Here is a 12,667-nt window from a genome sequence, read left to right on the forward strand (position 1 = left end):
CCCAACTAAACTGGTTTGCATGAGGGAGTACCAGCCCTTTTACAAGCTGTTTTTATTGCCAGCACATGATTTGGCACTTTCCCTGACCATCAGATGTAATAAATCTGGTAAACAAAGAGGTCCACGAAGATACTGAGGCTGTAGCACCCTTCCTATAGAGATGGGCTGAAAGAGTTGGCGTTTTTCAGCCTGGAGATGAGAAGGTTCTGTGGAGCCTTTTAAGCCTTTCTAGTGCCTCAAGGGACTCAAAGAGAGCTGGAGACAGACTTTGCACAAGGGCCTGCAGGGACAGGACAAGGGGGAACAGCTTCATACTGACAGAGGGCAGGGTTAGACTGGGTATTTGGAAGAAATTGTTCCCTATAATTATTGTAATTTGGTTATTTGGAAGAATTGTGAGAGTGGTGAGGCACTGGCACAGGTTGCCCAGAGAAGCTGTGGCTGCCCCATCTCTGGAGGTGTCCAAGGCCAGGCTGGACAGGGCTTGGAGCAGCCTGAAGGTGTCCCTGAAGGTGTCCCTGCTGATGGCAGAGGGGTTCAGATGGTCTTTGTGGTTCCTTACAACCCAAATGATTCTGTGATTTAGGCAGTAGTTTGGGCTTGCAGGTGTTTTGAGGGACGTTTTCTCCTTATTTTTGTTGCTGAGTATCAGGTCCCTGGTTAAACAGCTGCACCAAAAGGGTGGTATAGAGTAAAGCAAGGAAAAGGTTTGTTGGCATCTAGGGCTGGAGGGAAAAGGGAAGACAGAAAAGACATGATCAGCATCAGCTGGAGGATGGTGTCTGGAGGGGGTCTGCATTTACCAGCCCTGCTGTCAGCCTGGAGGTGTGTGATACTGTTTTATTTTTAGCTGTTACATGGACAGCCAGATACCCATTAAAATCCCATTATGGTGAGCACACAACTGGGATCTCAATGGTGAAGTAATAGCTGATGCATATAAGGGTTGCTATTTATGTTGCTTATTTTCATCCTTGTTTGACAAACACTACACAAAACATCTCTGATACTAATAAATACATCAGAAACTAAATAGTTATGTCAATTTGGAGATAGCATCGGGTGATTTGTGCTAACTCTATCCTACTCCAAGGTGGTTCAAGTATACAGGAGCCCCAGTTTACTTCAGGATATTAAAATGCTTTTAGACCTTTATTTTATTTTACAGAAGTTGGAATTTAATAAAAATAAACTTTCGATTATACTACTAAATACTAAGAAAAAAATCCTTCCTTTTAGCACATATTTGGATAAGGATCCTGTTCTCCTTTTCCTGCCTCCTTCTGTGCTCAGGCCATTAATTTGATGACTTCTCACCAGAAGTGCTGCTCTGTCTGTGGCAAAGTTTAGCAAATAATGACTGAGGGGTACAAACACTCAGGGTGAACCACAGGGTTTGGCCACTTGTGCCACACAGATCCTGCATACTGAAGGCAAATTACATTGATGAACTCTTCCCGAAAAGTGCTTGTTTGAAAAAGCCTTGGAGACAGGACACAGCGATCTGCTGTGCAGAAACAGTTAAAGTGCAGCCACAGGGCTGTTCTGAATGCGAATGTGAACCGTGAAAGAAAGGCAGCTCCAAGTATCAGTAACTGAATACTTTCCAGCAGGCGTGGGCATTTCTTGACTTGCTTTTTTGCCTCTGTTCCCCATGAATGAAATAGAAGATTATTCATTCTTTGAAAACCTTGTTAGTTAAGTATTGTGAGCAGGTAAAAATGAGAAATGCAAACAAAAAGAAAAAGAACAACAAATAATAATAAAACAAAAAAGCCCCAAGGCTTATCCAAGTGCTCCAGTCACTACAACAGACATTGGGCAACTCATTCTGCTTGGTAAAGCACAAGTCTGATATTGGTGAATTTTGGAACATTTGAGAGTATAAATCATAGAATCCTAGAATGTTTTGGGTTGAATTAAACTTTAAAGATCATCTAATTCCATCCCCTCTGCCACGGTCAGAGATGTTTTCCACTAGATCTCCCTAAGAATCCAAAGAAGTATTTGAGTTCACTTATCTCAAAATCAAAGCTAGTAATTCCTGTTATCAGCTCATTGATGCTGTAATTGGGTTAAAGTTTGTGCACTGTAAAGAACAAAATACATGTGGGCACGTGTCCTTTGCACAGAGCTGATGAATCCATCATAAGTGCTGCTTTAAGTCATTGGATTTAGAAAAAAAATGCAGTTAGAGGGATTTTAATTTTTTTAATTAAAAAAAAAAAAAGGTAAGTGGGTTTTTTCCCCCTTTCTTTTTACAAATATGGTTTGAAACCAGAATGAACAACTATGGTAAGTTTTAATTTCTGCTGATAAAATACCAATGCAGCCCATTTTACTCAAGCAGTGCCCACAGCTACTTACAGACCAATATGAGTTTTTGCTGTTCACAGACTGCATTTTTTCTGCTCAGCTGTGTGGGCAATGGGTCACATCATCTAGGCTGGCATGGCAGTTTTGGAGTAGCATGGTGCTACTTTACAGGGAGTAAATTTTCAATAGTCCCTTATATGCTTTTTCATTTAAAGATTATACTCACTCTTTCCTGATTAAATGTCTTTCCTTAATAAGACTTAATGACTCTTTTCAACTGGATTCCTAAATTAACATCTGCATTATCACAAAGTTATTCCTAAACTTACATGTGTCTCCTTTTCTCACTTCAACATCATTTGATGTATGTCAAACCAAGGCAGTCACAAGCTGATCATTTAGCCTGTGCCTTAGTGTTCCTGAGATGGAGCATATCTGCCACATATGGCAGCCCATTCTCAGCCATCCCTGTTAGCAAATCTAATAGTGGGAAAGCAAATTCGTCTTGCTTGGAGGTTCTGAGGTTCCTCTTCATGGCTGAAGCATGAAAGATAACCTAGCCACTTATCCTTAGAGGATGGGAGAAAAGAAAGTCAGTGAGGATCTGTGCTGTCCCCATGGCTCCTGGCAAAGCAGTTCTGTCCCTGTGCTGCCAGCCCTGCTGCACCCAGGCAGCTGAAGTGTCTTGGCTGTTGTAATGAGAGAAATATCCCCAAAAAGTGTTTCTGAACCTAGTGTGAGGCTCCAGGCTGGCACAAGGTCCAAACACTGTGGCCCAAAGGAGGTTGCATGGACAGGGTGAGTATTTTAAATCCCCAGAGTCACAGAATCACAGAATGGTTTGGGTTACATGGAACCTTAAAGACCATCTTGTTCCAACCCCTGCCATGGGCAGGGCCACCTTCCACTAGACCAGGTTGCTCAGACCCCAATCAACCTGGCCTTGAACACTTCCAGAATTGGGGCAGTCACATTGTATAATCTCTGCCAGGGCCTTCCCACCCTCACAGGGAAGAATTTCTTCCAAATACCCAATCTCACCCAGCCCTGTCAGCGTGAAGTCATTCCCCCTTGTTCTATTGCTCTATGCCCTTGTCCAAAATCCCTCTCCAGCTCTGATAAAATGCAAGTGTAACTTGGATGAGTCTGCTTGGAAAACAGCAAAACTATGACAAAGGTGCCATGGGAACTTCACTTGGGAGCTGCAGGTAAGCTCAGGCTCTCACCCCTAGTCCCTGCCTCCTTTCACAATGGGGTATCACTACTCATAGAATCATATCATGGAATCACAGAATGGTTTCTGTTGGAAAAGACCTTACACATTATGTAGTTCCAACCCTCCTGCCATGGATTTCCAACCCCCACTAGATCACTAATCCTCTTCAGCCCAAAAGAAAATGAATCAGGGAGGGTGAGCTCTGCCCAGCTTCAGTTGCAATGCTGGGTTGGTCTCACCCCACCTCTGGCTCAGTTACCGCTATCTACGGATTCTTTAGCAAATGACTGATAGGTGATGACAGACCTGAATGCATTGTGGAGCAATTCAGCCTGATAAAGAGCAGTGAGTTTCTTATTTACAGTAGATTAAATGCACTAAAACGAATTGTGCCACACCCCTGTTCCCCTGGCAGGCAAAGAAAAGCATGTTCCTCCATGTTTCTGTGAACAGCACTGTCAGTGTGCAATCACCTCGGTGTCAGAACACGCTTGAGCCTCCAGAAGCTGAGGGTGGAAAAGCTCTGACTGCCTCTTGGAAAACAGACTCTGAATCTTCCCAGTGTGGTGATGTGTAAACAATCCATGGGTGAAATGTGCAGCAGCCCTGGGAGATTGTGGGAGAGGAGCTGCAGTGCCCCTGAGCTTGGTGTTTGAGGCTGCACCTTGAATCCTGTGGTCAGTTTTGGGCCACTCACAGCAAGAAATACATTGAGTTGCTGGAGTGTGTCCAGGGAAGAGCAATGGAGCTGGGGAAGGTCTGCAGCATAAGTCTGATAAAGAGCTGATGAGGGAGCTGATGAGAGCTTAACCTGGAGAAAAGGAGACTCAGGGGACCATTATCACTCTCTACAACTCCCTGACAAGGGGGGTGTAGCCAGGTGAGGTTGGGCTCTGTTCCCAAGGAGGAGAGGAAACAGCCTCAGGTTCTGCCAAGGGACGTTTCAATTGGTTATTAGGAAAAAATTCTTCACAGAAAATACTCTAGAGCACTGGTACACAGGCTAGCCAGAAAAGTGGTGGTGTCACTATCCCAGAAGTGTTTAAAAAATGCATGGTTGTGGCACTTGGGGACATGGTTTAGTGGTGGAATTGGCATTGGTATCTTAATTATTGAAATTGATGATTTTAGAGGCCTTTCCCAACCTAAATGATTCTATGATTCTGAGGACTTTAATGCTCAGCTTAAGATTTAGACCATGCAAGAACATTTCAGAGCAAAGGAAGCATCTGAATCCCCTCTTAGGAGGGGATCTTTCCAAGATCTTTTCCAGAGGCTTGGGGCCAGCAGCTTAGGGAACAGCAGCTTTGGGACAGCCATTGTGATGAGGCTGGGCTGCAAGGCAGTGAGACTGTTTTCTTTCCACTCTGCCTCTTTGTGCCAGGCTGGACTTAAACTCCCGGTGAAGCAGTGCTTGTTTAAAATCTAATAATCAATAATGCAATGTGGGGCCCCAGAGCAAAGTCAACATTTTAAAGTTACAGCTTCAAAACAGTGGAAGGCTACACAAATGTGGTGACACAGCAAAAATAGGAGACTTAAAATGTTAATTATTTGTTTTCTGATGCTATCTGCTTCTGAGGCACTGTGGAGTTTTCAAACAGGCTGCAGGTGATTGCATTACCCTCCACCTAGAGGAAGAAAACCATGGAAGTCTATTTGGAGGATTTGAGCTCTGGTACATCTGTTGGCAAGTATAGTTCAGGTCTGTGGTCATTGAAAAGGAAATATTGAAATGATCTATGGAGCCTGAATGCCAGTCCAGCCATCTGGGAGATCCTCAGTGAGAGATCAGTCTGAGACAGAAGCTAATAGGCCCAAAGCTTTTACTGCTGGTAAGTGGTAGGAATTCACAAGGGGAAAGAAATGTCTCAACCCAGTGTGGAAAATTCAAAAAGTAGACAGAGGTCCATTTAATGTCAGGAAACAAAGTGGGAAAAAATTAATTGCATGGAACTTAAGGAGAGGCTCAGACTTGACAGAGAGAAGATATGGGACTGGCTCACCATAGAAGCTGCCAGTGTGCATCTTCCCAAATGGGTTTGGGGAGAGTACTCTGTTCAGGTGGTCTCAGGTCAGAGCAGGGAAGGACCTGCTTATCTCACAGTGTCTGCCAGCTGACCCCCAGAAAACAGGCTGGAGTGGGCAGGAGGGAATCAGCTGCTGCTGGAGCATGGAGAAACACCTGCCATTGCCGCTGGGAGGAAGCTGTTCTGCTTAATGCTGCTGTCAAAATATCCTGGGACAGAAGGCAATATGAGAGCAGTATTGTCTCCATTGCTGCCCAGAAGCCTGTGCAATGGCTCTGGGACCCAATGTAGGAAAACAAGGGATTGGCAAGAGGTTTCTGGGGATGTGTCTTCACTTACAATGGGGCAGGAACACATGATGTACATGGCTGATCCAGCCTTGCAAACCTGTTATGCATCACCTGAGGTACCAAACAGCACTGGGCTCCTCTTGCAGTAGCACAGAACAGTCAGTGCCTCATGGCAACAGGCAAGGTGGAAAATAGGCCTTGAGCAGAGCATTTCCTTTGCAGGTTAATGTCCCAGGTGCCTGAATCTTCTGTGGCTCTGAACAAAGAGACAGCTCAACTTCAGACTGCATCCCAAGGGATGGGGTGCATGACCTGCAGCGTGGTGCTGTGCCAGCCATGCAGGTCCCCACCCTTCAGCCAGGAGACCACGCTGGGTTTGCTCTCCCACTCCACAGGTCTTTTGCTCCACAATGAAGAAGAAGAGGCAGGACCAAGGTAGAGAACATTTGCTCAGGGCCACCTGAGGCACAGCCTGGTACAGTGTGCAAAGACCATCAAGCCCACAGGATGCTTGTAAAGGTGTCAAGCCCACCTGAGCCGTGGAGCTTTCCACATCAACCCACATTCTGCTCCCTCCCTTTTCACCCACAACAGCCTCACCTGCCTTATGGCATCAGGTTACCCAAGGAATGCATAATTTTCCTAGAAAAGCCAAGTGATTTTTGCCTGTAGGTAACGAGGATTGGTCCTCAGCCAGGATCTATGTCCTGGAGCTCAAAGAGGTGGAGCAGTTGCTCCTCCTGGAGAGAAGCCAGCACTGGTGCGAGCCATGAGTGAGTGAGGTGGGACTCACTCTAAGGAAACATTAGAGAACTGGGTAAACAGTGAGAGCTGGAGTTGAGAGAGAAGAAGCAGCATGGCAGAGCTCTGTGTCTGCTCTGTTCTGGTGACTGGGGCCAACCGGGGCCTTGGCCTGGGGTTTGTCCAGCATTTCCTGAGGATGCCAAAACCACCACAGTGGATCTTTGCAACCTGTCGGGACCCCACTGGACAGCGAGCGCAGGTGAGACTGGGCTGGGAGGCAGTGGCTGTGCTGGGGGATTGCAGGACTCAGTGCCAGGGGGAGATTGGAACAGGGATGGTGTTTGCAAGGGGCTGGAGCTTCAGCTGAGCACCCGCGGCGCAGGTCAGCTGGGCTGATACACTGTGGGAGCATCTGTGCATGGGATGTGGGGGGGGGACAGGGATACGTGGTGTGTGCAGGAGCTGTGGACTGTTCCCCCTACATCAGGATCAGGGCAGCTGGAGCAGGGTGCCAGGCACTTGGTGGTGCAGGGATGGAGGTGGAGGAACACAGGCTAAGGTTGGCTTTGCTGGGTGAGCCTTGGCACAGCTGTTCCAGCCTCTTGGTGCCAATGTCATGACCCCTCTTGCAGGAGCTACAGAATTTGGCTGCCAAACATCCCAACCTGGTCATCATCGCTCTCGGTAGGTTCCCTCTCACGCTAGTTCCTCTGGTGAATGCTTGGGCGCTCATCACAGCCCAGGAAGCTCCACACTGGAGGCAGCCGTGGGGAGCATGTTCTTGGGGGGACACAGGGGACTTCAAACCACAACAGGGTCACTGAGCTCCAGTGTGTTGGCCCTGCAGAAGTTGCCAACCCTGCCAGCATCAAGGTGGCTGCAGCCAAGGTTGGGGAGCACCTGGGGGACTCTGGGCTGAACCTTCTCATCAACAACGCTGGAATGGTCAAGTCTAAGATGCTTGATGCTGAAACATTGGAGGACATGACTGACACTTACACCACCAACACTACTGGACCCTTACTGATGGGCCAGGTGAGACCCCAGCACTACAGAATAGCTCCAGAAGAATCCCTTCCCATGTCCTCAAGCTGGATGTGGTAGACGGTGTGGAGGGCTAGTGAGAGGGGCTCCTGTCACAGCTCAGGTGCCCTGGTGAGCTGTCAGTAGATAAGAAGCTCAAGGCCAAAGGCTGGAGCTCAGGAGCCGGAGCCCAGCAGGATGGGGCACAGGGAAGAGGAGGGAGGATGTCCCAGTGCTGGTGTCAGTGTACCCCACTGTGGAAGGAGCTGTGCCATGTCCGTGTGTGTTCCTGTTCATCTGCCTCCTCATAGGCATTCCTGCCCTTGCTGAAGAAGGCTGCGCAGGGGAGCCCAGGCTCAGGGCTGAGCTGCAGCAAGGCTGCCATCATCAACATATCCAGCATTGGTGGCTCCATCACTTCCATTTTCGGTTGGGAAATGATGCAAGTCACCTCATACCGCTGCAGCAAGGTACTATCACACCTTTGTTTCCCCTGCCTAGCCGTAATTCCCCATAAAGCCCCCCTTCCCCTCCCACCACCATCCCGTCCCTGTCTCCCCACAGGCTGCTCTGAACATGCTGAGCAAGTGCCAGTCCCTGGCGTACAAGGAGCACGGCATCCTCTGCATCGCTCTCCACCCCGGCTGGGTGCAAACTGATTTGGGCGCCGCTGCCGGACACCCGGTAGGAATTCCATGGGGGCGGGTCCATCAGAGCTCCTGTGCTGATTTTCCATGGGTGGGAGGTGCTATCCTGAGACCCAGCCCACGGTTTTTCTGCCTGCCCAATCACTGCTGGGGCAGCTCCCCCTGTATTAGGTCCTGGGTGCTGGCTGTTAGGTGCTGGCTGTTGGGTGCTGGCTGCCGGGCATCTCCATCTCCTCGGTTCCCTGCTCGGCCCCTCTGTCCTGGGTGTCCAGGGTTTTCAGATTTCCCCATTGCCCTGGAGTGCCTCCTGCCCCTAGCCTTGGCTAGACCAGGGACTAAGGCATGGCATGTCTACCTCGATCTGCCCCACAGCCCCCTGTGACAGTGGATGACAGCGTGCAAGGGATGCTGAAGGTCCTCTCCTCCCTCTCTGAGAAGGACACCGGCGCCTTCCTGGACTGGGAAGGGAAGGTCATACCCTGGTGAACCACCACTTCAAGATCGTGGCAGCCAACAAGTACCTTTAGCACGACTCCCATGTCCCCCCCATCCTCAATAAAGTCCAGCTGAGACCCCCAGCTCTTTTGTGCATTGGGAGCTCATGGGAAGGCCCTTCCCAGATATCGCACTCCTCCACTGGGAATTGGTGGTGCCTCTCCCTGGCAGAACCAGGCAGGGAGTGGGTGGCTGGGGCAGGGGATGATCCATGGGCTCCCTCCCCTCCTCGGGCACCGTGCCTGGGACAGCATCTCCAGCACCTCCCCTGGCGCCTCACCTTGCTGGCCCGGTACGGGTACATGGGGGCCTCTGGCACCCTGAGGCACAGCCCAAGGGAGCCCAGTTTGCTGGAGATGTTGATGACAGTGGCCCTGCTGCAGCTCAGACCCTCCCTCCCTTGGCTCCATGAGTGGCAGAAATTCCTGCTGCAAGGACACAGATGCTGCATGAAGATGTGGCAAGCCTGCAGTTTGTGTCTTGCTGGAGTGCAAGGTCAGCAGCTGGTGATGTGCTGGCCGTGCAGGTGCCCATGCTTCTGCCAGGAGACTGGATCCACTGGGATGGCTTCTGTCCACAGGAGCTCTGTTGCACTTGACAATCAGGGAATGGGCATTGGCTTGGAGGAGGCAAGATCAAGGCAGAAAGTGTCTGCTGGTGGCCATGTGAGGAATGTCCTGGCTCAGGGGAATGGGGCATGGGCATGAGGTCAGCCTGTTGCCAGTGTTGTGTGTGTCTGATGCTGAAAGCCCTTCTAGTGAAGGTGTCAAGCCCACGTGAGGCAAGGAGGTTCCCACATCCCTTCCACATGCTCCTCCTTCCCTCCTCACCCACATCATCCTCTTCTGACTTATGGCAGCACCCGAGGACAGCAGAATTTGCCTGGAACCACCAAGGGGTTTTTGCCCTCTGGAAACAAGGACTGGCTCCCAGCCAGGATCTTTGTCCTGGACTTTGAAGGCCAGGATCAGTTGCTCCTCCTGAATCAATGGGTTGGTTTAAGCCCTGAGTGGGTGGGGTCTTTTGTGGAAAATGCTATAAGGAAGTATTAGGGAGCAGAGCAAACAGTGAGAGCTGGAGCAGAGGAGGACCAGCAGCATGGCAGAGCTCTGTGTCCGCTCCGTTCTGGTGACTGGGGCCAACCGAGGCATTGGCCTGGGACTTGTCCAGCATTTCCTGAGGATGCCAAAACCACCACAGTGGATCTTTGCAGGCTGCCGGGACCCCACTGGACAGAGAGCGTAGGTGAGTCTGGGCTGGGAGGCAGTGGCTGTGCTGGGGGATTGCAGGACTCAGTGCCAGGGGGGGATTGGAACAGGGAGGGCTCTGGCAAGTGTCTGGACATTCAGTCAGGCACATGAGGCACAGGGCAGGAGGGCTGAGACAACATGAGAACAGCTGTGCATGGGATGTGTGATGGGAACTGTGGTGCCTGGTCATGGAGTCCTCCCCATCCATTGGGTTCAGGGCAGCTGGAGCATAGTGCGGGGTCCATGGTAGTGCAGGGATGGAGCCAGAGCAATGCAGGCCTTACCTGGGAAAGGCTGAGCCTCTGCAGCCCCTCCAGCCTCCCCATGCCTACACAGTGCCCTCTCTTTCAGGAGTTACAGAATTTGGCCTCCAAGCACCCCAACATCATCATCATCCCGCTCGGTAGGTGCCCCGAGCTGGGGATCCTTTGCCCCAGTTCCTCTGGCGAGTGCCCAGGCTGGGCACACCCTGGGAGCCCCGTGCTGGGAGGGAGCTGTGCCAACGGACTGGTGCCTGCAGGGCCATCGGGCACTGCCACCTCTGGGGGAACAGAGGGGACTCCACCATGGGGATACAGGCTCTGACCTCCCCTGTGTTGCCTCTGCAGAAGTCGCTGATCCCTCCAGCATCAAGGCAGCTGCAGCCAAGGTTGGGGAGCACCTGAGGGGCTCTGGGCTGAACCTCCTCATCAACAACGCTGGAATTGCAAGGCCAAAATCCCTTGATAATGAGACACTGGAGAGTATGAGCGAGGTTTACACCACGAACACGATTGGGCCCATGTTGATGGGCCAGGTGAGTCCCGAGCACTACAACATATAGCTCCAGTTAGATTCCTTCATTACGTCCTCAAGCTGGACATTGTAGAGGGTGTGGAGGGCCAGTGGGAGGGACTCCTGTCCCTGTTCTGGTGCTCCGATGGGGTCTCAGTTGATGAGAAGATCGCAGAAGCAGGGGCTGGAGCTCAAGAACTGGAGCCTGGCAGGGAAGAAGAGACAGGATGCCCCACGGCTGGTGTCACTGTTGACCAGATTGGAAGTAGCTTCTCCCCTGCCCTGTGCCATGTCCGTGTATGCTCCTGTCCCCTCTGTCTTCTCACAGGCATTCCTGCCCTTGCTGAAGAAGGCTGCCCAGGAGAGCCCAGGCTCAGGGCTGAGCTGCAGCAAGGCTGCCATTGTGAACATGTCCAGCATTGGTGGCTCCATCGAGGTTCTGTATGTATGGGAGTTGGGACACGTTGTCTCATACCGCTGCAGCAAGGTAATGCCAGAGTTTGCTAGTGGTGAGCCCAAGCATTTTCCCCTATGAATGATCACACTGCCTTCCAACCTCCCCCTCAGTCTGTGCCCCTCTCTACGCTGTGACTGAGCTCCTCTCAATCCCTGGGTATCCGTCACAGCACGGTTATGTGCCTGCCGGTGGGCCCTACCTCAGCGGGGCATAATCTGATGGGGCTTCCACTACGCTGAGCATCCACACAGGGGTAGTGAAGGAGCATCATGCACCCCAAGAAGTGGCCCCCTCTGTCCTATCCCTGCCCCAGCTGTAGGGTCTGTGCTTGTCCCCTGGCAGCCCTGCCTTCTCATCCCACCACCATCCCGTCCCTGTCTCCCCACAGGCTGCTCTGAACATGCTGAGCAAGTGCCAGTCCCTGGCGTACAAGGAGCACGGCATCCTCTGCATCGCTCTCCACCCCGGCTGGGTGCAAACCGACATGGGAAGTGGTGCCGGACACGTGGTAAGATTTCCATGGGGGCGGGTCCATCAGAGCTCCTGTGCTGATTTTCCATGGGTGGGTGTTGCTGTCCTGAGCCCCAGCCCATGGCTTCTCCGTCGGCCCAATCGCTGCTGGGGCAGCTACCACTGTATTAGGTGCTGGGTGCTGGCTGCCGGGCATCTCCATCTCCTCGGTTCCCTGCTCGGCCCCTCTGTCCTGGGTGTCCAGGGTTTTCAGATTTCCCCTTTGCCCTGGAGTGCTTCCTGCCCACAGCCACGGCTGATCCAGCGTCTCAGGCATGGGCTGCATCTCTCCCTCTACCCCACAGCCCCCTGTGACAGTGGATGACAGCGTGCAAGGGATGCTGAAGGTCCTTTCCTCCCTCTCTGAGAAGGACACCGGCACCTTCCTGGACTGGGAAGGGAAGGTCATACCCTGGTGAGACACCACTGCAGGATCTTGGCAGCCAACAAGTACCTCTGACACTGCTGCCACATTTCCCATATCTTCAATAAACTTCTGCTGAGACACCAGCTCTATTGTTAATTGCCAGCTCATGGGATGGCCCTTCCCAGATATCCCACTCCTCCACTAGGGAGGTGGTGCCCATTCTCATTGCCAGCTGTCACTGGCATCCCCATGAGTGTCCCATGGCACTGTGACTGCTCTCTGGAGACCTCCCCTGCAGGAGGCACTGGAGAAGCTGGAGCAGGGCCCTTCTCCTCAGAGGAGAGAGATCTTTGAGCCCCTACACGACTGGCTTTCCCTTGCCCAGACTGAGCTGCCTGAGGGGCTGTGGGGGCACAGGGACCGGATGCCCTCTCCCCTCAGCTGGGGGATGCCTGGTCACAGGTGGGACAGATGGACACACAGTGGTCGGGCAGAGCACAGGGATCCTGCCCCTGGCCTTGGCGGGTGGTTTGACATTGAGTGTGGAG

At 51.7% G+C, this 12,667-nt stretch overlaps 1 protein-coding gene and 1 pseudogene across 2 annotated transcripts; both read left to right on the forward strand.

Moving 5' to 3' along the window:
* The first annotated feature begins 3,428 nt into the window (after positions 1-3,428).
* On the forward strand, positions 3,429-8,901 carry LOC106855769 (uncharacterized). Its single transcript, XM_088171977.1, has 6 exons — positions 3,429-6,855; positions 7,229-7,280; positions 7,444-7,631; positions 7,931-8,089; positions 8,184-8,303; positions 8,639-8,901. Exons 1-6 carry the CDS (start codon positions 6,709-6,711, stop codon positions 8,750-8,752), a joined length of 780 nt encoding a protein of 259 aa, XP_088028103.1. The 5' UTR covers positions 3,429-6,708; the 3' UTR covers positions 8,753-8,901.
* An 82-nt stretch (positions 8,902-8,983) lies between these two features.
* Positions 8,984-12,268, forward strand: LOC106855818 (uncharacterized; annotated as a pseudogene). Its single transcript, XR_015806322.1, has 6 exons — positions 8,984-10,006; positions 10,363-10,414; positions 10,620-10,807; positions 11,114-11,272; positions 11,631-11,750; positions 12,058-12,268. The product of XR_015806322.1 is annotated as an uncharacterized LOC106855818 (transcript).
* Positions 12,269-12,667: the final 399 nt, after the last annotated feature.

The sequence above is a fragment of the Sturnus vulgaris genome, chromosome 12, assembly GCF_052056855.1.
Source record: "Sturnus vulgaris isolate bStuVul1 chromosome 12, bStuVul1.hap1, whole genome shotgun sequence".
NCBI classification, from domain to species: Eukaryota; Metazoa; Chordata; class Aves; order Passeriformes; family Sturnidae; genus Sturnus; species Sturnus vulgaris.

Coding starts and splice junctions, on each gene's coding strand:
- LOC106855769 (XM_088171977.1), top strand. CDS start 6,709: ATGGCAGAGCTCTGTGTCTGCTCTGTTCTGGTGACTGGGGCCAACCGG. Junction 7,281..7,443: donor CCTGGTCATCATCGCTCTCG/GTAGGTTCCCTC, acceptor TTGGCCCTGCAG/AAGTTGCCAACCCTGCCAGC. Junction 8,090..8,183: donor CCTCATACCGCTGCAGCAAG/GTACTATCACAC, acceptor GTCTCCCCACAG/GCTGCTCTGAACATGCTGAG.